This window comes from Clavelina lepadiformis, chromosome 7, assembly GCF_947623445.1.
Source record: "Clavelina lepadiformis chromosome 7, kaClaLepa1.1, whole genome shotgun sequence".
NCBI lineage: Eukaryota > Metazoa > Chordata > Ascidiacea > Aplousobranchia > Clavelinidae > Clavelina > Clavelina lepadiformis.
The window spans coordinates 10,470,204-10,496,030 of NC_135246.1; the positions used below are offsets into that span (position 1 = coordinate 10,470,204).

Genomic DNA, 25,827 nt, shown 5'->3' on the forward strand with positions numbered 1-25,827 from the left:
GTTTCCCGTAGACATTAAAAGGAATGTTACTACTGGGTGGACTAAGAGCTATGGTAGAGCAATTACAAACATAAGACAAATACATTTAAGCACATAGTACACATATTAATCGGGCCGGACTAACACAAGTGTTTACGCACCGTAAGCTGTTTGTCACGAAAAGTATTAGAACAAACTATACATGTATACATATGTTGCGTACAGCTGAGCAAAGACGGTTTTCGTCACGTTCTGTTGCTCTGCAAACAATAGCTAATATGTCATTTTAACGTTATTCTGTTAATGATCTGTGCTTAGACCCACGTCATAATTCACAATAGCCACTTGGTCATAATTCATTTAGCAACCAAATGCGTGGGTATGTTTTTCCCTGGAGCGATACTTTGGTAGTATTGTGAAACGTACCTACCTTTTGCAAGATAGCACAGTCAAAGGCAATAAATAATGTAAGAAATGTAATGACGGTAATTCTAATTCTTGTATCAGACCAAAATCAAAAAAGAACATTTTAGTGGAACCATCGACACACGACTTATGAACTCGGTTACAAATATGAAATACAAAGTCGTGTGAAATCTAACAATAGCTCCAAAATATCATCTTACTAATCTGATTTACTAACTTGATTTATCAAGTTGAGACAATATGGATCTTGGCCAATAAATACATTTTTTCCCAACACAAAGTCTTTGAACTCGAACTACCAACGTGACATTGTCTGATTAAAAGTATAGTCTGACATCTTACCTTTCACACATGAAAGTGGCGTTGAAGCATCCAAAAAGATCTTTTATGCCACAGATAAAGCTTCTTAAAATTTTTAAGCAATCATGGAATTATTATTTGGTAACTAAAACGGTTGATGCAGAAAACATTTTTGACTTTACGGGGAGTATTTCTACCAGCAAGGTCATCGCTGGGCGGTTGAGGTAGTCGGACTTTATACCCGAATGTACACTCATCTTTAATCGGATTTTAATCGCATGTTTGCAACTTCAGCCTTGTTTGCATTTTTTCATCAAGACTTATGTTTGTTTTACATTAACGGACGAGGCAACACCTGTTAACATCTTACAAGCCTGCTTAATGAGCTTGTTTGGAAGCTTTTTGTTTGCGTAGCCCTTACATCTTAAAATATTATCTTTCTTTTATATAATATTACACAGCAAAACCTTATACACCAAGCACTCGTTTCAAAGTTCTGCAAGGTGGAAGGCGATGGCGTGTTTGTCACAGTATAAGAATAAATGTTGGTTTAAAGGGTAAGTTGCGCGAACTGCATGTCATTTTAAAATATTGCTTAAAGTTTTTATTTCAGTTTTTCCTATTACATTATTACAAAACACGTTTCACATTTTTCTTTATCGGTACTGTATCGCAGTATTAAAGTTCAACTCAATTCTGTTGCATTCAACACAATTGTATTTTTTTTGAAAGACAAAATCTTTAGTTCCGACAGATCAAGGGCTTGCCCAAAAATCGAATTAAATTAAACAAGATGTCCCGCTATCCAAACATATTTATGATGCATCTTGAGCGACGTCTAGCGGTAATGTTTATTGTAACTTGATGGAGAAACGGTACAAAAGATTGTTATAGAAAAGATCACTTATAACTTATAGTAGTTAATAATTATCGTATTCAAACTAAAATGGAATGATATAATAACGTTGATATATAGTATATTTAACAAAACAATAAACGTAAATTGAGCGTCGAAAAAAACGGTATACGCAGAAAGCTTACAAGAAAAAACAAAAAATGAAAATGTTTCTCAGCATAAAAAATAAACTAAAATGTCTTTTGCATGCACAGATTCTTAAGTTATAAGTGGTTCAAATAACAAACCATAAATTAACGCATCCGTCATGGTATTATGTCTGATTAAGGGCATTGAGAATAGGTTATTCAAACACATTAAATTCAAATACAGGAAAAAATTATATCGTCATGAAAGTAATCGAATAAGCCATTAGATGAAATTTGTAAACAAAAAAAAGTTTGTAGGTGATGAAAAAATTTAAACTTTTATTGCGTAATGACAGCGACAACCATATTTCCATAGCGTTCTTCACTATCAGTTGCGTGATGGGTTGTATTTTACCATAACAGAATTACAACAAAAATTTACATTTCGATAATGTGTACGACCAAATATGTAGCTGGCACATCAGTTTCAGAGGTAGTAAAAACACAAAAAGCAACCAAGGAAAAGACAAGCCAGAAAAAAAGATAAACCAACTTTACTGTGTACTCCTACAGCCACAGAGTGATTTACCACAGCAAATTGTAATGTGCCAAAGATTTACGACAATCGTCAACACAGACTTGAAAGATTTAATTCATCTTTTTTACGATGCAGCTCATAGCACAGTAAAGTACTAGCACATAAGCTGATCGGTCAACCATTGGATTCCCTCTTGGAGCCCTTCTCCGGTGAGTGCGTTGCTCTCACAAATGTGCCAAGGTCTTCCCGGACCAGCCGAAGCTGTTTTATGTACGGGGCTTCCCCCACGAGTCCATTCTCCCCGGTCGAGGGCGAGAAGTTGTGCGCACTTAACAGCGGAGCAAGATTGGCGTAGATCACATTTGTTGGCAAAAAATAAAACGGGCAAGTTCTTTTTCCGTTTCATCTGCCAAAAACAAAAATTTATTGAATATTAGCGGCTGTTTGACTGAGAAATGGTATGAGCACATACACTCCACAGTTTTTTTTTAATTTTCACCTCTCTATGGTTTAATAATTGGCTTAATTCCTCCTTGGCAACTGCCATTCGAAGCTTGTCTGTGCTATCAACCACAAATACAACTGCATCGCAGTTTTTGTAATAACGTTCCCATAAATTTCGATATCGACCCTAATTGAAAAAATGTAAATAAGTTAATAATAAGGTTAGCTTGCACCCTCTCTTTTTATCACCCCTTTTTGATATTCCTGCACCGTAAACGCAAAAATACAGTTGTTCAACAATTTACATTTAATGTTTGTATATTACAACTGGCCCCGGCAGCTCACCTGGCCTGACATGTCATAAGCTGTTACGAAAAGTTTTCCGGTGCTAAATGTTTCCACATTAAATCCCACCGTGGGGACAACATCTTCAATTCTAGCGTTGGCTGGCTTGAGTTTATTGATAATTGTTGACTTGCCGCTGTTATCCAATCCGATGCATAAAATGCTTGCTTCTTTCTTTCTCACCTGGTATATGGCACCATATGTTGGAATTGTATTTAGCTTAAAACTTATATAAAAAAGAGTAATCAAATTGATCAACATCAGGTGCAGGTTATTTAATTCGACTAAGGTTGCTGACAACAATTTCCTACTATCAATGCAGTGCATACCAGACTTGTCTATTGCTCAAGTGTTACTTGCCTGGAGCCAGTTTGCCAGTTTTTCCAACCAGCCCATAGCGTGACCACTTATGTTATACCTCGCCACATAACCAGGATAAATATTCTTCTGTTCCTTTTTTCCTATTTATTATTTAAAAGAAATGCTTACTATAGGTCTTAACTCGGCATCAAGTTGCTATGTTTATAGTTATTGTACCTAGATCTGTTTTGCACAAATGTACGGAATACATGGATATAGCACAGCGAAGCAAGTTTTTATTTACATACACTTCACATAGAAGCGTTATCATATATAATAAATAAGAACAAATAGATATTAAACGCTTATCAAAATCTTAACAGCTGTGTTTTCTAAATCAATCTGGACTAAACCTTGACTGCAAGGTATAGCCTGAAGTCTTGTAAGCTATAGCTTTCCAAAGAAGTCTCTCCATTTCATATCAACGAATCTTTTGTATATCGACAAAGCGTCTAGTACAAACTCAACCCAGCAAAAATACGATTCCGATTGTTTTGATAAACTTTGAAAAACAGATCCGATCAAATTTCGTCTTGCGTAGAAGTTTGGCCTATCCTGCACTGACTTAACGGGGAAGGACCAAAACTGTCAGATCAAACTGCACAAATCTCCAAAACAAATTCGCTTGGGCTCCGTTGCATTGCAAGCATTGCGGAACTGAAGTAAAGTTATCTCCTTTAACAGCGTTTGCATATTTAAAGAGCATTAAGAACTATTAAGAGATTTCAGACTGGCCCTCTTACTTTAAGAACAAACCAGCCCTGATTTAAAACCGATTACCTACAGGCAACCGCGCTGGCCTCTAAGCTTTTCCATTGTTCAATCCATTGTTGTTTTTCGATAACTTTGGTGTGGTTTGGAAATATTTAACATTAAATAATCGGCTTCGGAAATTCGGGAATTCGAATACTATATAAACAGTAAGATCTTTCCGTTTAGTAACAACGAAGATGCGTTATGTAGAGTCATTTTGAACATAAAGAAAAATGAGGACTACGCTTCGTTAGCAACCATTGACATGCATTGTTACCTTGCTGTTTTGTAACAAATTTGTGATACAGACATTGTATTAAAGGACATTGTTCTGATAAGAACGCCTCGAACTATTCCGCTTGTTATGTTGTGGTGAAAGCTGTACAATAAAATTAACGAAGCGTGAACTACATTAGAAATTTAGCCTGCCAGAAACACATTGTGATTTTTCAAGGATCACAGTACAATTGTGTAACGAAATGCTTCCTTGGTTATTGTTCTGTACCGGGTAGATTTAACCGCCAGATATCCAGTTAAACTGCATACTGAAAAGCTATTCAACAGATCGCCTGGTTTGATTAAGGCAAATCAATAAACATCGGATAAAAAACACCACCACACCCTTTCATGTCTTTTTCTGCAATTTTTTTTAGGGTACGGCTAGGAATGCACCACGCTGATTAACAGAACGTACCAGGCTTTCGAGATGCAAAACGCTTTTTGGTGTCTTTTGCAATGTTGCAAAGGCACCAAACCGATAGAAACATTAATGTAAAAGGGTCGTCACAACATTATTTACCACAACTAGGCTTATTCAACAATCAGTATAAGAACATGGAACCGGGCAACACAATGACCAAAGTCAAAGGTATGAGATCAAAACGGAAAGGAATTATTTTTATACCGAAATAAAAAGTTTGCGATTATAGTGCATTACCAACCTAATTCCGACTTTTTCACGTTATACTTACATACGATTTTGACGGAAATTCTAAATATGTTGAATGTGAATATAAATTTTTACTGCTGTAATTTTTATTTTCGATCGCTGTAGCTGTAAAGACTCTACATGCTCAACATAAATAGTCTGCGGAATAAATTTGCGACATTGCAATACCGTATAGAAAAATCACTGTGGGCCTGAACAGATAAAATACTCGTGAAAACGTGAAAATAGGTATACACAAGAAAACAATAACGTCACATTAACTTCAATAAAAAGCAGGTAACGAAAGTTCTGCTGACGTAAATTACAAAACAAGATGAATTCTTTCGTCATATTAACATTAGTTGAGTCCGGCAATGAAGTTTTCAATTGAATCTTGCACGAAGTACATTTCAAAATTTTCAATCAAATTGGGTAGTTTAATTTTCAATCAAATTGGGTATGTTCTTTTATAAAGCAATTTAGACTAGAGAGTTTTCATAGATCATCATCGTTTAGACTAGAGTAATAAACATAGATTTCCACATTTTCCCAAATCCCTGACAATATGCTCCAGTGTCAGCGAGGACACAGATCGTTGAACAGTCTATTACTCTGCTCTACAATAACACTCACACAACGGGATATAATTGTTTACTTTGAATGGGATCATCACGATGTCTGGTTTACTTGCTTTGTTTCCATGAACTGGTCGTAGGAAACTAGAGTATAGTCTACACTCTGTTGTCACAATAAGTTCCTCCTTTTCATCAATATTTTTATGTAACTGTATACACTAGAGACATAATTATATCGATAAGAAGGACAGACGAGATTTGAAAATAAATTCTTTCGTCACAGTAACAGATAAAACTTCTATGGCAATATTTTCAAGAGAAACTCGCCATTGCGGATGATAGTTTTCTTCGTATTTTGTTGAGTTCACTTTATTTGCGATTAACAAACAAATGCAAAACGTATGTTGCTTGAACGACTATTTGTTGGCAGTGAGTGCAACATAGATAGCAATAACGTCAGAAGAAAAAAGGTAAAAATGCAATGCAAAAAAGAAAGAAGGAAAGGCAAGTAGTTTTGCTATGCCCTTCCTGAAATGAACATGAAATACCATCACGCGGATAAGTTTCATTTACAATCTGTTTCGGGGACAACAGCTATACCTAAAACAACAGTTATAGGAATTTCTCATCACTGCCATTTTCCGCATTTCATTAGCATTGTAAACGACAAAATTCAATGTTTTACGATGTACTTTCCGAAATTGGTCTCTTTATCTTATTGGAAAAAACTCCATCTGCAAGCCAATTCCCATGGCCCTGCCATAAACAGATTTATTATACGTTCCTGTTTTATTCATTATGATCAGTTGTCCTAGCTTGTCCTAGCGTCACAACCGGTTTAGGATTATACTGTATACGGAGTCTAAAACGCAGAGAAATCACGCCACATAATGCGCAAAATCATATCATTGTTCTCTTCATGTAGGACGTTACCACTGAAATGTAATAATGAATTTTATGCAGAAAATATGGCAACATCTCTTAGTATACATCCGATGAAGCAAGCTTGATTTAAAATTAAAAGTAAAAGTTAACCCTATAGAGTGCCACTGTATATTCTATTTTTATATTTTACTACCTACTGGGTTAACACGGTTCAGTCACCATCAGCTTTGTAGGCAGAAAATATGGTGAGTCTGCTATAGCACTGGTTCTAGACAACATTTTCGTTTGCTTGATTAATCAAAACATTTCCCAAACGGCTCATTGCATAATTGGAGTCGAGCTTGTCGCTCATTCGATTGGAACTTCACAAATGTGCACTAAATAAAAGTAGGCCTTATTGGGGGAATATGGCGATATAATTTCTTGGCATTCCCGACTCCAGTGCTCGTCACTGATGGAGGTTCTCATAGCGACTTCCTTATTGCGAGGCGTTTGGTAGCAGCTCTTTGGCGTGTAACTGCAATCGTAATCTTCGAATAGGTCAAAAGACGTGACGTCATGCAGTAACGTTTGATAACCGTTCGTGACATCATCAGGTTCAAAGCAGGACCTCACTGGAAGGTAGTTGGGTGGTTTCTTGGTTCTGCAGCCATTTCCGTTGCCATCTAGGCTTTCCACAGGGGAGAGTTCGGTCGGACTTGTTTCTGAATCACTCCAAGAATCATTACAGTTTTTCGATTTCCCTGCAAAGTGATTAGAACATAAAATCAATGTGATGGCCTCATGGGTCCATCGATCTTTTTAAAACTTAATTAGCTTCCTCAGGCGCGTCACGCTTCCAGAGGTTTTTTAAGTTAATTGAAACGCTTTAAAAAAATTGGCACAAAGTATTTTATGAACTACTGTATATGGTAAACCTTTTACAATGAAAATTACATAACTTGGGTCAATGCGTATCAGTAAAGCAATTAACAGATCTACAAGTCAAAAACAAAGAAAAAACAACAAAATTTAAAGCAGAGAATTGTATAAATTAAGAAAATTGTATATCACATTTCTAAGTTTTTTTAAACATTTGGGCCCAAATTCAACAATGAAAGTAAAAGTTGTTTTTGTTTTGTTTTTCTGAAAAACAAAATTTTTTTTTAGCCAGCGTTTGGGTAACTTCTACGGATTGACTTCGATCATCAAAGTAAACTAAAATATGATTTTTAATTCATCTAAATTTTTAAGCGTCTATTTTACTGATTTATTTAAAACTCATTTAAACTATATTTGTTTCTTTAAAATATTTAAACCTTTCGTTAATTGAACTTATCTTAAATTCTTTGTTCAAAATATTTTAGTAAACAAAAATTAAATATAAATAAAACAAATTTCAATATTTACATTAAAAGAGTAATTTTTGATCTGTTAAATATGCCTGCAGCAGGCTATGTTCACAGCTTTATAAGGTGAGCTGTGTATTATAAACTAAACACATCCCCACAGACATGAATGTACAGCAGCCTCACCAAAAATATTTGGAGAATTCGCAGTGGAATGGATTTCCAAGGAAGTAAAATTATAACCGTCGGTTTCGCATCTTTCGAAAAAGTCTAACACAGCTTTGTCCCTTGAAACCTGTTGCAAGAAAACGAAGAGTACCATAGTATTTTATAAGTTTTCTTTCAATTATTATATCTATTATGCACTGTAAATTTGGAACTAAAGTCAATAATTTACACTTTGCTATTTATATACTTTTACATTTTGTTGGTATTTCTATTTTTCATTTCGACATTTAATACATAGGATTTTTGTATATACCTGAACTGGAAGGCTTATTAAAACTTGAAGAAATAAATCAACTTTTTCTTGGTTGCGCACGAGAAGTTTAATTGTGCTCCACTCAAAGAAGCCACGACCTAGAAATAAAATAAAAATGGATTTTAAAAAGACATCAACGAAAAAAATCTAAATGAATATAAATTTTAACTTAGCTTCTCACAAAAAGCAGTAAAATGTAAAACAACAAAATTTTAAAAAGACTAAGTTTACTTACCGGGTACCTTGGGCAGATGTGGCCATTTTTTTACTGTATTCGGTCTATCATAATATCTCAGCTTGTAAGCCAGGTTGTATAAAGAAGTGATATTGCTGTAAGTTCGGTAGATCTATGGATAAGATACAGTATATCTTATTGGATTAAATTAACGTAATATAACTTGATATTAAATAATATAACATCGCAACTGGTAATATACGCTATACTATACTTGCAGTATACCTTAGCACAGGGATGTCCAACCTTTTATTATAGTGGGCCGCATTGTCACTTGAAATAATTCAATGGGCCGCAGAACCCATTAAATTTCAAGAAAAATGGGTGCATAAAGTACATACTTTTGGAGTGAAAATGACTAGCGGGCCGCAGGTTGGACATCCCTGCCTTAGCATATAAAATTTTAAAATCCAAACAAACCTTATGATTACTCGTATCTGACCACGTGACCAAAATAGCGTAAGCCCATTCGCTGTGATGACCATTTGGAGTGGTTTTAATTTCCTTTATATCCACAATCGCCACACGTTGAACGTAAAAGTTCAATAAAGAAGTGCTCCGGCATAGTGATGATGCCATAATATATTACTTACGTCATCTGGTTACACAGCTCATAGTCTTGTCTGTTAAGTTTATACACTTGTTGGATATCTTTTCACACTTAAAGAACAATATAGTCTATAGTTACACTACAGTAGGACCATTCTATACATTAAAATGTAGCTAACCTAACTAATATAGCTACTAAATACCAAAATGTAGGTAACGTTACGTTGTAGGTTTGATCTTGTGTCTATGTTACTGAATTGGCTTGTTTTAAATGGTGTGCAATTTTTACCGCTCTACGCAAAAAACTGCCATTCCTGCTGCGAATAATTGAAATCGTTGTGAGTCGTTTGGATCAAACTATTCTACTAAACGCGTCATTGTTTGCAGTTAGTGAGGCGGTGAATTTCGTTTTTTTAGTGTTTAGCTATTTCCTCTGTAGCGTAATAAGGGTAGCCTTATTTTGTTTTCTTCGTAATTCGATTTAGGCTAATAACATCAATATCAGTATATGTTCATTACTCAGAGTTAGATATTTTGATTGCAATAGGCTACAAGTTATAAACTAATACCTTTTACAGTAAAACATATGTTGATTGTTGTTTTGTTACATGCGGTGTTTTACTTTCCTTTTTTTCTCTTGCGTGCAAGTGTCACACTTTCTACTAAGCTATGGCATGCGTGCTTGTGCTACATTTTCCAGTTTCCTAAAAGGATTAACGCACAATTACAGCTCTACACACAGGTACCAATGCACCAGGGAAAACATACGAACACCACAGTCTCACACACCTGGCAGCATGGATAATTCCAACAAAACCGGTATTCTTCGCGCATTTTACAAAGTTAAGTTACATTAGTTACATTTTAGTATGTAGTTCCTACATTAGCTACATTAGTTACAATAGTTACAATAGTTTTGGTATATAGAATGGTGCATGCTACAGTATACTCAATAGGTTATTCATCTACCCTGATAATAAAAGATTTTGTTATTGGACAACAATAAGATTTCTCTTGTTTAGTGGTTAGATCTAATCTTTCACAAAAGTTTTGCATTTTCTGTTTGTTCTTTGCTCATTTTCCGAAAAAAGTAAAATTTTCTTTGTTTTAACACAACATTTTGTCTTTTTTACACAAATCTGACGGAATGCAGATTTACTAATCTTCATTATATGCTAATATAACACAACACCTGCTCAATAACAGAAATGTTTGGCAGAATAAGGTCTCAATTCGCTGCAAGTTTTTTTATCGATCAGGATTCAGACTCCTGGGAAAAGTTCTGAGCAAAGGCCTTCAAATAAGAGTTCCTATAAAAACATTTTGCTCTTCAGGGCGTGGTTTTACCGGGCCCGAAACTCGTTCATATTGATTAGGGTTTGAAGTTCCTTTTTCATCAGCGGAAAGCTGTGCTTAATTTGGTTATAACTGACAGCTTGCTATTCCTTCAGGCTCGAAGGTTCAAGGTTTATCAAAATTTAACGTGGCCAAGTATTTAAGGTTACTATTCTGCGTGCCATTGCGTTGTCACGTGACCACGTAATTATTTATACGGTCGCATGACAACGCACTGACGGCAAATTTGCGACGTGTACCTTTATTACGTTTAATCATCATATGATTCAAAAAGTCTGGAAGAGACAGTCCAGCCGAAAAGTCAAGATAAAAAGAAACAATACTCATATACTTACCGCATGCATTAAAAACTAAATTTTTCATAACATCTAAAATATCGCAACTCAAGTCATCACAAACGTTTTCATGTGCGCGTCAAGTGCTGCGTACTGTCGCGGTGTTTGAGAAAACTGTCATTTTGAATGTTTAGTAACACTGTGGAAATACACTATACTTCGATCTTTTTATCTAAACTGGTTTAATGAGATTAGTAATTCATTCTACCATTGTTTCCTACACTTTTGACACAAATGCGACATCATGTAAATGTTAAGCTAAGTTAAGTTAAGTTAAGCTGTTTACACCCCAGGAAAGTTTGTTGTACATTTCATAGTTTCGTTGGAACACTCTTGTCTGCGTGCTATAGCATTTTCTGCTTATGCGTAATCTTCGTTGTGAATAAACTTCAACTGATATTTATAAATCGATATTTTATAAATTTATAAGGTCTAATATTCCAAACACGTTAAAGGTCAAACTCAATTACAACTAATTCGTCCTGAAATTAAATTTAGGTTCTTTACGCTTGTGGTCGCCTCGTTATTGTGGTGCCTGTCTGTGTGGCCGGCTGTCCGCTACACATGCAATGCAATAAACAGCATTGCGTAATTGTACCATATCGTAAGCTTTCAATTAAAAACTAATCAACCTTAGATAACGTAACTAAGGTGTAAAACTCCTTTACAGCTAAACCTGCAATCCTACAAAAAAAACTCGTGTAACATACGTGCTAGGTTCATTCGCATTCACGTATACGCAAACCACGTGGTCATTCGACACCATGGCTGTTTGGCCTACTTCCACAACATATGTTAAGCACCGAGTTTTATGCTAGAGTGAGATCCTTAAATCCCAAAGAATGAAGTTTTATGACAAATAGTAAGCATGACATGGCAAATTATTATTTACGAAACAAAATTCTATACTCTATCACTTTTCGCTGAAAATATATTCTAGTTTAACTGTCAAAATGTCGCTGGAGGATTGTTACCTTTTCTAAATGTTAAGAAGTAACAAATATCAAAAAACTTAACTTTTAATGACGTTTTTCTAATGTTATTCTAAATGAGCTTTAACTTCTTGCTTTGGTTCCAATTAACACTACGCTACGATTTTATAATTTGTTTAGCCTTCACTAATGCCTACAGCACATCTTCGGTGCCCATCAATCATTTACTAACCCTCGGCCTATCGTTACTTGGAGCGAGATTTAAATTACGTCATGGTAGAATAATAGTTTCACATTCACAGAGTTGTCTCCATATTGTATAGATACGCTGGCGGATTTAAGCCAGGGTTATCTTATATAAGCTTAACCGAATCTTTCTCCAATACAGTAGTCTTAGTAGTAAAATAAGCATTAGAATATGTAGTAGAATAAGCTAGGCGCTTGAGCATGTGACGGGGTTGATGTATTATACAATCCAATATATGCACACTGCAGCGCACAAGGTGACTATTGTGACGGTTAAAAATATATTCTCTTGCACACATCTATACCTATTTCACTTCGTAAGCACACTTTCAAACTCCTGCAAATTATTATAACCCTACCATTTCTTGTACTTACTTGGAAGTCGCTGTATGAAATTCTGACTGAATTGTAATGGATAACTTTCCATTGATATGGCAATATTCTTGTCAAAAGAAAGCGACCATGGAGAATAATAGTCCATAGGAACTTTACAGAGCTTAATGAAGTTTCTTTGTTAGTTTATCCTCATTTATTGTATCTGATGTTTTCATTGCCTGGTACTTTAGTTACTCGACTCTAGTAGATTAGCATCCTTGGTCATATTTCATACCAATGGATTAGTCGTCCAAAACATTAAAACTGTAACACTAAATACTTCGATTTTTTGTTTCAAACTTTGGTATTTGATGCAAGAATTTATCAATATTTAATTGCTATATTTCCAGTTTTATGAAGTCATATGATACAGTTTCTTTTAGACCTTTAAACAAGTAAAGTGGTAATAACAAATGAGACGTTTTTTATCTTCGCCTTGACTTCGCCAATCATTGGGATTTATTATGAAGTAAGTCACGTGAGAAATCAGCTGTTTATGCTGAGGCGCTTCATCAGTCGTACTCTGTCTTCGGAGTACTGTACATCTGGCTGACAGGTGTAAAAACCGTTTCGTTATTCTGTATTTTTTCTGTCGTAACTGAGGAAGTACTGGCCATTTTTGTATTGATTGTCGTAGTTAGTCAATAATTAATCGCGTATGGGAATCTGGCACGACGCTGAAGCTTAATAGAAGGTTCATCTTACCTGTACAGTTAGCTAAACGTAATGTTCGCAGGTTTTATTTTGTCTGACGCTACTAATCTTATTCTGAAAGCCACAAAAGCGTTGTCGTTATGTTTGTTCTTGAATCTTTATTGTCATAAAAGCAATTATGACACAGAAGCAAATACTCAAAGTGGGACGCCATTTTCAAAAAATATCAATTGTGACGCCACTGTTAAATACTGATTACGACAACAAAGTAGCCTAAGGAGAAAATCGCGAAAAAGACAAATCAAACTTTGACAGAAACGACATGAGCAGCAGTTGCCACACACAGTGAGAACTCTTGGCTCAGAACGGTAAAAGCGTCCTATTTTTTTCAATTCTTGAAAGAGTTGAGCGCTGGCAAAAATACAAACTAATGAGTTCATTCACTGATCAAGAAATTGCACCACAAACGCCAAATCATGGACAAAATAACTTTCAAACCGACAAGCATTCGAGACAGTCTGCTTTCGAAGCAAAACTTCGAGTTGCGTTGTAATTTTGGCATCGTTAAGCGAAACGGTAAAAAAAGATCAATGTTTTCTCAAAAAAACATTTTGTGAAGAGAATTTTGATGGAAAATAAGTTTTTCGAAACACAAAGTACAAAAAATAGCAAATACACAATGTATTTGCAGAAAACAATAAAAATTCGTCTAAAAACGTTGCTTACTTGAGTGTCCTTAGTAATTTAAAAAAGTCACACACACGATTAGGTGGCATCGGAAAGGTCTAGTCTGCACCCCCTGCTTTCAGGCCACGGGCGCGTTCGAGACAAGTCAAAATTGATCGTAAAGACATGCATAGCACGCTGCAAACGCTTTTTAGAGGACACAAAACCAGGTTTTATGTAAAATTTTCCAACTTGCTTTTCGGTGTGAATTAAAAGAATGTTCTTTGTGTTTGAAAGATGCCTTTTCAAAACGTGCCAGAAACTGCCAGCGGTTTACATTAACACAACTATACTGTCTTGTTTACGAAAAACATGCTTCGCAACTCGACCAAAGATGTAAAAATGCATTCATTTAACCAGACTGTTTGTAGAAGGAGCGGTTTTGGACAATCGTTAGATTCTAGTACAATCTACCAGTAGGTCTAATCACGGCAGTCTTAATAAGAGAAAAAGCAGCAAATATATATCTAAAATATCAACAATTTTACGGGCGTGTGGGAAAGCGTGGAATGCAAATATTCATACCCAATCTATGACTTGAAATCTAGTGTTAACACACACAAACAATAAAGCTTGGTAGTTAAACATACAGTGTAATGCAATCACAATGTAAACACGGCTGCTGTGGCTTTTGTCCAGCAACACTTCTTAAACTCAGGCGCTTGATATATCAAGCAACATTAAAACTAAACGGCTGTCATGCGAACTACGTTATATAGATTTCTTAAACCGGCCAGTGAGAAAAAATCACTTGAAAATCTTCCTCAAATCAATCCGACATGTAAGAGAAAAAATATTGCAATAGAAGTATTATGAAGATCAGGAAAAATCTCAAGCCTAACCTAAAGAGCAAAAATACTGCAATTATTTCAAGAATTCTTCATAGTCAAATGTGCGCTGCCCAGAGTTTGACCCGTTCGGAGTAGGTTTGCCAGCTTTGGGACTGTAACGCATCAACGGATCGTGGATGTCAGTGTCCTCGCCCATATTTTCATCCAGGAGACTCCTCTGGCTGTTAAACGAACTCCGAACAGAGTAATTATTAGTGACAACTTGAGGAGAGAAGCGAACAGTCTTCTTTGGAAGAGGTGGAGGTTGATCATTGATTCCTTGGGCGGAGATCCTAGAGTGGGGGGTGGGAGATGGAAATTTGACATCAAACGGGGATGGAGATTCAACAGTTTGACTGACCGGGGTCTTCAACGCATGGGGATCAGCAGTTGCCACTGAAGTGGGTGCCATGGAAGTTGCTGGTGCAAGAGGAGTGTGGAATAGAGGAGGAGCTGGGTGGTAGTTGGTGAGCGGAAGGTTCATGTATTGCTGGTATCCTGGTTGATACTGGCCTGGATAGGCAACAACCCCCTTTGCTGGAATAAGGCTGATTGGCATCACATTAGATAGATTTTGGGTGCCAGGCAAAACATTGGACATGCTGGGCGTCACAGCCAACGCACTGGACACGTTAGGAGCCACTGGCAGCACCTTCGGCGCACTTGGTGTTACAGAAAGTGGCACCAGTGCATTGGTAGGAGTGGGATCTGACAATACTTGTAAATCAGTGAATCTCCTGGTCCCAATAGGAGAGTCGGACCCACTGGATGGAGAAGATAACGATCTTAGATCAAGAGATCGAGCACTGCTTGGACGAGGCCTGGGTGTAATAGCTAAAGAACTAGGCCTCTCAATACCGGGATTGAGTTCTGCTTGATCAGATTTTCGTCTTGATCCAACTGGGGCAGGAAGACGGCAAAGTTCTGGATCCTTTCCAGCTTCCATAGCTGCAAATCGAACAAAATAAAACATTAAAATTTTGTTGATATCGTGATTCTGTTAATTTAGATATTTCTAAATCAAATATCAAAACAGGTAGGGATAAGAGCTTAATGCAAAATTCACAGTTTAGTAAACAAAAATTTACAGCTATGCTTTGTTGTTGTTTTGGAAGGTTAAGCCAGTTTAGTGATGCTAGTTCAATACCAACCCAGTTCTGGTCAATTCATAACCAATCACCTGGGTCATAGACAAGGTCATCCAGTCTGAGTTGGAAGGTTTGAACTGACTGGGCATGGGCTGACTGATCACCCCAGATGCTATTAAGCAACTAAAAACAAACAAAGACAAACCTTTTTCAGCAGGAGTTTTGTGATACTGTAACACTTTCACAGCATTGTCAAGGGAAGACATTGGCACCCTTCCATCAGATGGCGTCCTTCTGTGGCCACGTGCCCGTCCATAATGGTTACCCTGGGTGTGGCCAGGTTCTGGGGCTATACCGCCACCCATCACCTCTGGTCCCCAGGAGGATCGTTTCAAGGTGGAATTAGGCTGTTCTGACTGGGAACGGACGACTGGGGGCTTCCGATACACAACCCCTTGAACCCCGTTCAAACCAGTTGGTGTGTTGCTGGAGATATTTACTATCTTTTCACTTTGCCCCTGGCCTGCATATAAAGATAAATTAGTACTGTTATCAGTAGCAGAAACATTTTGAAATCGATCGTAGTTTAATGCTTTAGCAGTAAATTGAGCAAAGCATTGGTGAAAAGTGTTTACTAATACTTTAAAAGAGTTCACAAAATGAAACTAATCTAGTCAACAGCAAAATGTATCAAACCAACCTGAACCAGACTCAACAGACAGCTGGGCAGCATAGTTAATTTTGCCCAGACTATCATCATCTGGACGAAAGCCTTCGTTAGTGCAATTCACCAACATATTGCTACTGCTTAAGCTGACCATTGGTGTGGAGTTGTCACTATCTGACGGCTCACTACTACTACTTGCGGTGTTCTTAGAGGAAAATGCACCATTGAGGTACCTGGATGTAAAAAAAGCATACGACTCCACTTGATTTATACGATTAAAAGCTTCACAATAAAAAGAGTAGAAACTTGCTAACTCAACTCTCCTTCACTAAAATTTTAAACAACTAAAAGTAATTCAAATAGTTTGAAATGTTTACATACTGTAAAAACAATTTTATCCACATCAAAGAATGCAATATCTGGATAAATAAAGTTAACAAGCTTTTCTGCACAAACAACTTCAAAAACTTTTGATAATGATAGATATTGGAAACTTACTTCAGTGAAATCGAGGATTTTTTATCTGGGAAGACAAGTTCTCCTGCAGCATGATAAGCAGCAATGGCAGGTGCGACACCTTCAGCAGTTAAAGTAGAATCTACAGATGACACAGATAGCAGTGTGGCAGAGGTGGATGGGTCACTGTCCAGGGAAGCAGCAGAAGTTCGGTCGGCAGCGTTGGCCATGTGGTTGAGGCCATGCATCCTTGTACCAGCATGTGACACCTTTTGATATGAGAATCGAATATTAATTTTTTATTTGTAAAAAAGATCATGCAGAAAAATGGAATATTTAACAAGCCATTCTATGTGATTTGTAGAAAATATATGAGGCTCTTTTTGTTTGCATGCCGGTACCTGAACTTTTGGTGACCCATTACGACTAGTGTTAGGATGACTTGAAGTAGTTTTACCCACACTCGACTTGGATTCAGCAGATCCCGTGCTCCCAGTGTCCTCAGACACTAACGGGGGAAGATGCGCCACTAGCTGCGCTGCACAACGTACATCTCGACCCAGAGCGACAGCAGCAAGAATCATGGCAGCTTCAAAGAGAGCCTTGTGCAAGCTGCGTTGACGCTTAAGACTAAAGAAACAATTACTCTGGTGTGAGCATTGGGTCTTGGTTAATATGTACGTCAAGCAAGTTTGGTGATAGCTTCCAGATAATGTGGATTTTATATGGTCAAGAATTTAAGCTACAGAAGATCGTAATTAAGAAGCACTAGTTGAACGTGGGTAACCATAATCTTAAATATCACAAAACTACGAAAATAAGTCTTAAAATTAACTTGATGAAAAATGATGCACATTTAATTAACCACAGAACGGAAATTATACAATATACATTATGTAAGTCTACAATAACGAGAAGTTCTGTCAATTCTGTTGCATAAAGCAGGGAGCAGAACTCTTCCAAGCAACTAACAAAGTACTTTAGAATTTTACCTGTTTTCCCTGCTGCTCTGTGGAGTAGGTCGAGGAGTTGAATACTCACTCTCACTGTCGCAACTTCCTCCACGAGGCTGGGATGTAGAGGGAGCAGCATCAAGAGGGAGTTCAGTTGGTCTTACTGTGTTATCATTATCTGTCTCAGCAGCATCTGAGCTCTCTGTGATATTAATCAATAAATAAGTAACTTCCCTCCACACTGATAATCTTGTCACCACTAACGAACTTCGTGGTGGTAGTAGTTATTATGTGGCTTACCACATACAAGATAATATCTTGAGTTTCTTTAAACCAATTCCGGCCATAACAGGCCGGTGATGAAATTGGACGGAATGCCAAGCATTTCTTTTGAAAACATCACAAGAGCTTATTAAACTACCATTTAGCAATACACAACGGTTTGGTAACTTTATTCAGGCAAAAGAAATATAGTGCCCAACAAATGAATGAAGCTACTGCAAATCTGATATATTTAATACGCTGTTTGACGTTACACATAATGCAATGAAAAGACCTATAGTAACTGCTGTCAATGACAATTTGTACCTGTTGATTTGCTTGTAGAATGTACTGCATTTCGAGCTACATGAAGTTGCCTGGCTTTGTCCAGTGTAAGCGAGTCATTTCCATTCCCAGGATCTATCAAAACTGGTAATTTAAAAATTTGAAGCAATAATGCACTAAGTTCCTACAAGACCCAGCAATGTGGTATTATACTTTTATCTTCTGTAATAAATGTCCAATGGCTTTTTGATAGGAACTGTTTGAAATACAGTAGTTTGATGTTACACGGTACATTTATGTTATGCTATGTTATGTAGACTACTTTGAAAGTGTGAAGTCTCCCAACAACATACACGTCAAAGTTAATAAAAGCCAAAATATGTACTTTTGATGGTGTGCAACTGAGGGATGGCTGGTGAGGGGTTGGGAGGAGTGAAGGGGTTTGCACCATCGTGTTGTTGTTCAATCATACTCTGTAGCACACTCTGGTGGGTGTCATTGTGGACAGATGCCTTCACGGAAAGCTTATGCTGAAAATCTGAAGTTAAAAAAAAAGTTTCAGGAGAGATTTCAAAAGATTAACGTTAGTTATAAAACAAATTTCATAGCTTTGAACGCATATTGAAAGTTATTTGATGTTAAGTGTAAAGGTAACGATTTGAATTCTTAAACCCTGAACTTTGCTTCGCAACAAGCGAAGATGAAAAGCAAGCGAGTGACAGAAACAAAACAAGTGAAACATGGAGCATAACACAAACATAAAATTGATTGTGCACCACACCAACTAATTTCAGCTTGGAAGTCTGTTAATGTGGTAACAACATTGTTGGTAAACAATTCCTCTTTATCTGGTAATATGACTAAATTTTTACTTTATAAGGATTGGATTTTAAGCATTGCATTAAGATATTCTATAACAAACCAACTTACTCAATGCAAGCAGACAAATCTGCTTCAAAACGCATCCATGGTTGGTTTGTTTTTATTTCAACAAAACTTAGAGATGGGCACTAATCTAGTAATGCTTTAGCATTTGTTTTTATTGTATGTCTTCAGCAATTTATATATATATATGTGTATATATATATATATATATATATAATTGAGGTGCATATATATATAATTGCCAAATTTCTAGCATTGGGTGTATGACTCATGTATTTGTAATGTGATCATTGTCAATGTTACGTTATTATTACGAGCTGCTAGTTAATTATACGGATTTTACCACTTAAATACTCCCATTTTCTAACTTTCAATTATTGGTGTGGTCGAAGAATGACAAGTATTACTCAAGTACAACCCACAGAATAGGGAATGTGTTTCCTTAAATATTATTATGCTTAACATTCGACTTATTCAACATCTTTGATTTTGAGGTTGACAAACCGAAAGGATTCGGTGCTATAAATCATTTCTGGTGCAATTTAATAAAAACAAACCACTTAACTCCAAATACGTGAAATTTAATTGATAAGTTCTTTTACATGCATTCTCTATAAGTGCACAATTCACAGTTTGACTTCAATGTACTATAGGCCTAGCCTATAGTTGATGTCCAATTAATACACAGCAAACATAGCCAAAAAACAACATTAAGTAATATCAAAGCCTCAAGGTAAAATGAGGAGTGAAAACTGTGGGAAAGTTCTTTGTTTAGTGTCAACTTTGACAGATTCTGAACTCAATTTAAGACATCAAAAATAAAATAGGAGTACACACTGGAAGTTCTTACCAACACACTGGACAAACCTCCAAATAGCAACAAATTAGCAATTATCTTAACCTAAGAATTTACAACATGAATCACACATTGTGAACACGCTATTTATATACATCACTAAGTCACAAAGTAAGAAATAGGCTAATTAAAGCAAATTACTTCATCATAATTACAGAAACTGAAACAACTGAAATCGTACCTGTGGGTTCACCAATTCCTCCATGCTTAATGAGCTTGCTTCTCTTGAACTTTCTTTTAGCTGGATGGGGCTTGTGGGTGGGAGCTGATCCGTCATTGTTGCCAAGATGAAACTGAAGCTCACGCTCCACTATCGTGAGCTCTCTCTGGTGGAGCTCCCGCTCTCGCTCACGTAAGTACTCCTCATGAAGTTTATGTTGCAGGGTGGCCCTCGTCAAGGCTTCCTCTCGACTGCACAGCTCCTGTGGTGTTTTTGACAAAGTGTTTGTCTCATATGGGTGTGTGAAATCAAACACAAATTTAAGTGTTACTAACACATATCAACCTCTTTTATTATTCTTGGGAAATTAAAATCTTTTCAGTTTGGCGCATTCCTATTGCCACAAATATTACACATATTTTTATTGTTTTTGTACACTATCAACCGCTTTTTTTGCGCATTGCTTTTATGGATTACAAAGTTTTATGGGCTACATACACTTTCATTAACATTTAGGAGTCAGATATTGATACAAACAAAAAATTAACTAGCTACACAATGATGTTACTATGGATACATTTTTGATCAAGATGCGAAACCTTTTCTTTGGCTCTCAAGTCATCAAACATGGCTTGGATCTCTAGTCTCCAGTCATCCTGCATTGTCTTAAATGATTCATCAGGGACAGAAATGAAATTGGACTCTGCAATTGTCTGGAGATCTGTCAAGATCGTCCGAAAGGTTGGCCTCAGAGCCGAATTAGCTGACCAACAACCTTAAACACAAAATGTTCTTCGTGAGGCAAAAGTAAACTTTATGGCTTGAGTCAACATACACATATCAGGGCAAACAGTAACTCATTGTAAAGAAACAGTGCCAGAAGAACCACATATTTTACTACTTCCTTTTAAATGTCGAACTATAATTTTAATAATATTACCACAGCAGAATGAAGACACTTAGTGATCTAAACTCCGAGTGCGTAGAGTGACTAAGAAATTTGTTGGTAATTAGCAAAAAATGTACGTGTGGGGTATAATTTGGGAAAAAGGTTTGGTAATCCATCACTCACAAAAATGTGTTGTTTGGTTAGATGTGCTACTCATTTAAATGCTGGACTATTTCATTTCCATGATAAACTTTCAAATATACTGTAGCTTGACATACTTTGCTAATACAACAATATTCATCTAGAATCTCATAAATAAATATATATATTTTACTAATTTTGCCTGACAATTAACAACATAACTTAGGGCATATAACGGCTATTTAGCAACTCAGAATTAAAAAATTGTCTGCATTCCCAGCCCTAATTTGTAGGTAGGTTACTTACTGATCAAACAACATAAAAATAACTTTTTATAAACATAGTGAGCTATGTATATGTTGTTTTTATGTCTTTCACCATAATGTTATGAAGCAGCATTAAGACAAACAAAGCGGTCTCAACTATATACTGGTGAGCAATCTTGGTCAAAAATATTCAAAGAGAATCAGTAATCAACCTACTTTCAAGAAGATCAGTGAATTCCTGCGGAAATGGGGTTGAAGTTGGGATTGGTAGGGTGAGTTTATTCACAGCCACACCATATGCCACAGCAAGTCCATCAATCCCTCTGTAGGGTTGCTCACCAGTTAAAAGTTCCCACAAGAGAATCCCGTAGCTAGAGGAGAAAATGTATGAGTTTTTCTTGAACCAGTAAAACGTTTTAATGGAGGTGTTAAAACGGTAAAAACAATCTTCAGAGCGGTTTTAGTTCTATACGTTCAGATGAACTTGCATCAGAACACTCATGAAAGTCCGCCCACGCAAATCCAGTTTCCCCACAGAAGGATGATGACTAAACAGCTCTATTTACACCTATGAATTTCACATTTTTCACGCCAGTTGGAAAATCTAATAATTTGACATTTTTGCTGGTTTTATACAAAATGCCATCATGGATGTGGGCAGTGGCCCATGTTGGGAAAAAGTGTTTTTTCACTTTCATAGTGTATAGACACCTTCATAAGTTCCACTGTTCTAGTATAGTTTGACTTTTCAATTGATTACGAGTTGATAACATTTTACAACTCGTGGTAAAAGAGTATATATTTGAATAGAATTAAGTGGCTTCAGTAATACTAAGGCTGTTGAAAGGATCTATCAAAGATTTTAAACATCACATGACAGTTCTTGAATGCTGTATTTGAGACAAGTTTAATAACATGTGTCAAACTATATAATATGTGCATTTGCATGTCTACATAAAGCTAAAAAAACCACCAGTTGAGCAGGATTCATTGTGTGTAGATTGTCCACAATACTGAAAGCACAGCAGATAAGTCATTCGTTTTGAATAAACACAACATAGGTAATGAATATAATATTAAGGAATGGGCTATACTTAGACAAAGCCACTTAGTGACCTATATAATTAATATAATAAGCACAGTAACTTACAAACAAACATTCAAGTTTAAACTGTCCAGATAAAAATACTTGGCACTTATAACCAGCATTTGAAAGAAAAGAAGACAATCAAAATATTGTGCCATGACCATTGTTACAACAAAAAAAGTCAATTTTTTAAGACAGATGGCCATGTTCCCCTGATAATATCTATTGATCCTTATTTTGGATTAGAAATCTGCATTACTGAAGTGGACATTGAAGTGGTACTTAACTCATAAAAGGTGAATTTTATCACTATAATGAAGAAAAAGCTGTGAGCGAACAAAGCAACGCCGACACAAAAACTAAAAAGGTAATAATACGCCAAGAACATGTCAAAATACTAAACAAGAGAAACCTACTTTTTACAGTCCTGCACTACTTGTAAATCAATGGCACAAAGTTATTTATTGCGAAAACAGCTATCGTAAAAGACATTTTAAATAGTGTATTGCACACTTACCTCCACACATCACTGGCTTTAGAATAAGTCGAAGATTTGATGACCTCAGGTGCCATCCATGCATAAGTTCCAGCAGCACTCATCTTAGTGGTCTTGTACATTTCCCGAGCTAAGCCGAAATCAGAGATTTTCATTGTCTTGTTGAAGATATCATCATCATCAAGAAATGGTTCTTTTATTAACACTAATGAGAAAAAATTTAAACTATTTAATTGTTGGTACTTGGTAGCAGGTTGAGCACAACTAAAAAAAAGTTAACCCAGGTTTATCACAAAAAGATGAATCTGTTCATCAAGAGATTTTCTGGTTGAAAGAATAGTGTTTTAATGTGGTAAGTTACACAAAATGATGTAAATCTTACTGTGACAAATTTGCCATTCCCATAAAATAGGTTTGCTAAACGTATTAAAACTGTTTAACTTTTTAAAAATTACTGTGTATGTAAATTTGTTGTTATAAGCCTTTACATTAAAATTGCACATTAGGAATTTACTAAATCACACTGCACTTATTGCTGTATGTTCAGCACCGGTATATCATGCAATTTTTAAAAAGAAAGTGAAGCATAACGATGGCAAATGGATGTATCAAGTTAATAGCTTTTTTGTCTGGGCCTCATAGGGTTGTCAAATTTATTCACTAAAATGACTTCATTGTAGCTTTTGTCCGTAAACAATTTTTTAGCTATAGGATAGCTGTATAGCAAAATACCAGCTATACACCAAACCAGTTCTCAATACAAACTATAAACATATCCTTTTAACTATATCTATTCTAAGAATGTTCGATGGCAAAAGAGTAGCAATGAACTTACAATCATTTAATTTTAAATCAAACTATGTATCAATTAAACATTAAATGGGCATCACACTGGAAAAAATCCATGGAAATGAAATTTGCTGAAACATCAAAAATTCATGAGAACATTTAGGACATATTTCCCCAACCTTACAAGAAACAGCTGATGCATAGAACTTTTTAAAATGACTCATCACAAATTGAAAGGCACCATCAATCAATACACAAGCGAGAAATTAACCAAATAGGAGTTCAATTAAGCCCAAACGGTATTGCCTTGTTTAAACTTTGCCCATTTTGCAAACATGCAAAACAAAAATATTTTGCAAGTGAGCAATTTGTATGAGCCTATGTATTTAATGCTATGTGCTATAAAAGTAAAAAAGAAAGTGTTATAGAAATAATTGCAATCTAAAAACATAATACCGATATATCTAAATGTATATATAGGAATATACAAAATTTATAATGTCACAGTTCAAATCCATTTTAAGTCTAGTACTTACCATTGCTCGATTTAAGATCACGATGTATAAGGGGAACAGGCGCTTCATTATGCAAATACTGCATGCCTTCAGCAATTTGTAAAGCCCAGTCAACCAGTACTTGTGGTGGTAGCTTTCGTCCCATTAAGCACCTGTTTAGTGCTCCACCCGAAGCATATTCTAGCACAATGCATAGATTTGGTTGCTTTAAACAAACACCAACAAGTGCAATGATGTTCTTGTGGTTCAGCAAGGAAAACAGTGTTGCTTCCATTCGGACATTTTCCATAGTGATACTGACGTCTTCATCTGGATCAACTTTGGCGGCTTTAATAGCTACTTCCTGGTCTTCGTAACTGCCATGATAAACTTTACCAAAACCACCAACTCCAATGATTTCTTGCAAGGAGAGCTCGTTGAAATCTATCTCTTTCAAGTTTACAGTTAACTTCTCCTGAACCATTCCATCCGTCTCAGCCACTACTGTTGGATCCAGTGGTGAGTCTTCCTCATTCAGCTTTTGGTAAACTCTGGTTCTCTGCGCGGCCAAATGCTGCTGCATATTGTGTTTAGACTGCATAACATAATTACTTGGAAACACACCCAATTTGTTAGCAATTTTTCCTGTCCACCACCCTTCGTCGCCGGACATGGACACATCTTTTGAAATTACTTCGACAGGTTGTCCAGATTGCAGGGTTAACTCGTCATCTGCTTTTGCATCGTAATCAAACATAGCCACCCAGCAAGGGTTTGCATAATTTCCATTACCTAATTGCCAATATGCAGACTGCTGCTGTGGCTGGAGAATATTGTTTGCAAATGCCACGGGTTGCATGTCGTTGGTCCCCATCTGGTTATGGGTCATGGCAATGTTTCCAGCATTTTTAACAAGGGCTGCATTGGCTGAAGTTTGTGCTGTATAGGCAGATGGCTGCTGCTGGCTAGCAGGGAAATCGACAATGGCATCATTCCGGTATGCATTGCTTGCATTGTGGTTTGGAACAAACATTACTTTGAGAAAAAACTGCTATAGACACAGATCATATCTTAGAAGTATATCAAAGCATTTTCTTGTGTAATAATCCTAAATATCTATATGAATACAGGTAAATAATTTAACATGACACAAGATATGTATGAATATATATATAACAATTCAATTATATTGTTCAATTATAACGCTATTACACAATGAAATAGTTTTTTGGCTAAGTAAGCCAAAAGCAGAATTTAAAAGAGAAATGATTAGTCCTTGAGCCATTTTCATCTTCTTATTGTTCAACATAAAATTCAAAATTACTATATGCATATTTGATTTTTTTCCGTCACACGTGAACCACTTAATATCCACATTTAGATTGCTAGTACTTTAACAAAAGTCAATTATTTATAGCCTATTGATACATGTTGACTATTAATTACACAAATGTTGAATTTATGAAACTTTAAATTAATTTAGCTTAACA

At 36.1% G+C, this 25,827-nt stretch overlaps 3 protein-coding genes across 3 annotated transcripts; all 3 read right to left on the reverse strand.

Annotated features, from left to right (window-relative positions):
* Positions 1 to 1,537: 1,537 nt before the first annotated feature.
* Positions 1,538 to 3,821, reverse strand: LOC143465071 (ADP-ribosylation factor-like protein 6). The gene is made up of 4 exons (XM_076963214.1): positions 3,377 to 3,821; positions 3,017 to 3,199; positions 2,727 to 2,858; positions 1,538 to 2,633 (listed from the first exon to the last, which is right to left on the reverse strand). The coding sequence occupies exons 1-4, from the start codon at positions 3,410 to 3,412 to the stop codon at positions 2,382 to 2,384; spliced, it is 603 nt and encodes a 200-aa protein (XP_076819329.1). The 5' UTR covers positions 3,413 to 3,821; the 3' UTR covers positions 1,538 to 2,381.
* Positions 3,822 to 5,150: 1,329 nt separating this feature from the next.
* On the reverse strand, positions 5,151 to 10,754 carry LOC143464470 (uncharacterized). The gene is made up of 6 exons (XM_076962252.1): positions 9,900 to 10,754; positions 8,982 to 9,814; positions 8,562 to 8,673; positions 8,327 to 8,424; positions 8,032 to 8,140; positions 5,151 to 7,260 (listed from the first exon to the last, which is right to left on the reverse strand). The coding sequence occupies exons 2-6, from the start codon at positions 9,138 to 9,140 to the stop codon at positions 6,866 to 6,868; spliced, it is 873 nt and encodes a 290-aa protein (XP_076818367.1). The 5' UTR covers positions 9,141 to 9,814; positions 9,900 to 10,754; the 3' UTR covers positions 5,151 to 6,865.
* Positions 10,755 to 13,146: 2,392 nt separating this feature from the next.
* Positions 13,147 to 25,449, reverse strand: LOC143464840 (uncharacterized). The gene is made up of 13 exons (XM_076962860.1): positions 24,380 to 25,449; positions 23,076 to 23,259; positions 21,688 to 21,842; positions 20,775 to 20,950; positions 20,197 to 20,437; positions 18,660 to 18,812; positions 18,317 to 18,409; positions 17,768 to 17,930; positions 17,177 to 17,405; positions 16,818 to 17,044; positions 16,353 to 16,552; positions 15,858 to 16,175; positions 13,147 to 15,512 (listed from the first exon to the last, which is right to left on the reverse strand). Exons 1-13 carry the CDS (start codon positions 25,368 to 25,370, stop codon positions 14,599 to 14,601), a joined length of 4,044 nt encoding a protein of 1,347 aa, XP_076818975.1. The 5' UTR covers positions 25,371 to 25,449; the 3' UTR covers positions 13,147 to 14,598.
* Positions 25,450 to 25,827: the final 378 nt, after the last annotated feature.

Excerpts from the sequence above, each read along its gene's own strand:
- LOC143465071 (XM_076963214.1), bottom strand. The coding sequence starts at position 3,412 with ATGGGCTGGTTGGAAAAACTGGCAAACTGGCTCCAG. Across the intron at positions 2,859-3,016 it reads CTTATGACATGTCAGGCCAG|GGTCGATATCGAAATTTATG; the intron begins GTGAGCTGCCGG and ends TTTTTCAATTAG. Across the intron at positions 2,634-2,726 it reads AATTATTAAACCATAGAGAG|ATGAAACGGAAAAAGAACTT; the intron begins GTGAAAATTAAA and ends TGTTTTTGGCAG.
- LOC143464470 (XM_076962252.1), bottom strand. The coding sequence starts at position 9,140 with ATGGCATCATCACTATGCCGGAGCACTTCTTTATTGAACTTTTACGTT. Across the intron at positions 8,674-8,981 it reads CAGATACGAGTAATCATAAG|ATCTACCGAACTTACAGCAA; the intron begins GTTTGTTTGGAT and ends TCTTATCCATAG. Across the intron at positions 7,261-8,031 it reads GAATTCTCCAAATATTTTTG|GGAAATCGAAAAACTGTAAT; the intron begins GTGAGGCTGCTG and ends ATCACTTTGCAG.
- LOC143464840 (XM_076962860.1), bottom strand. The coding sequence starts at position 25,370 with ATGTTTGTTCCAAACCACAATGCAAGCAATGCATACCGGAATGATGCC. Across the intron at positions 20,438-20,774 it reads ACTTGAGAGCCAAAGAAAAG|GAGCTGTGCAGTCGAGAGGA; the intron begins GTTTCGCATCTT and ends AAAACACCACAG. Across the intron at positions 17,931-18,316 it reads TTCTACAAGCAAATCAACAG|AGAGCTCAGATGCTGCTGAG; the intron begins GTACAAATTGTC and ends TTAATATCACAG.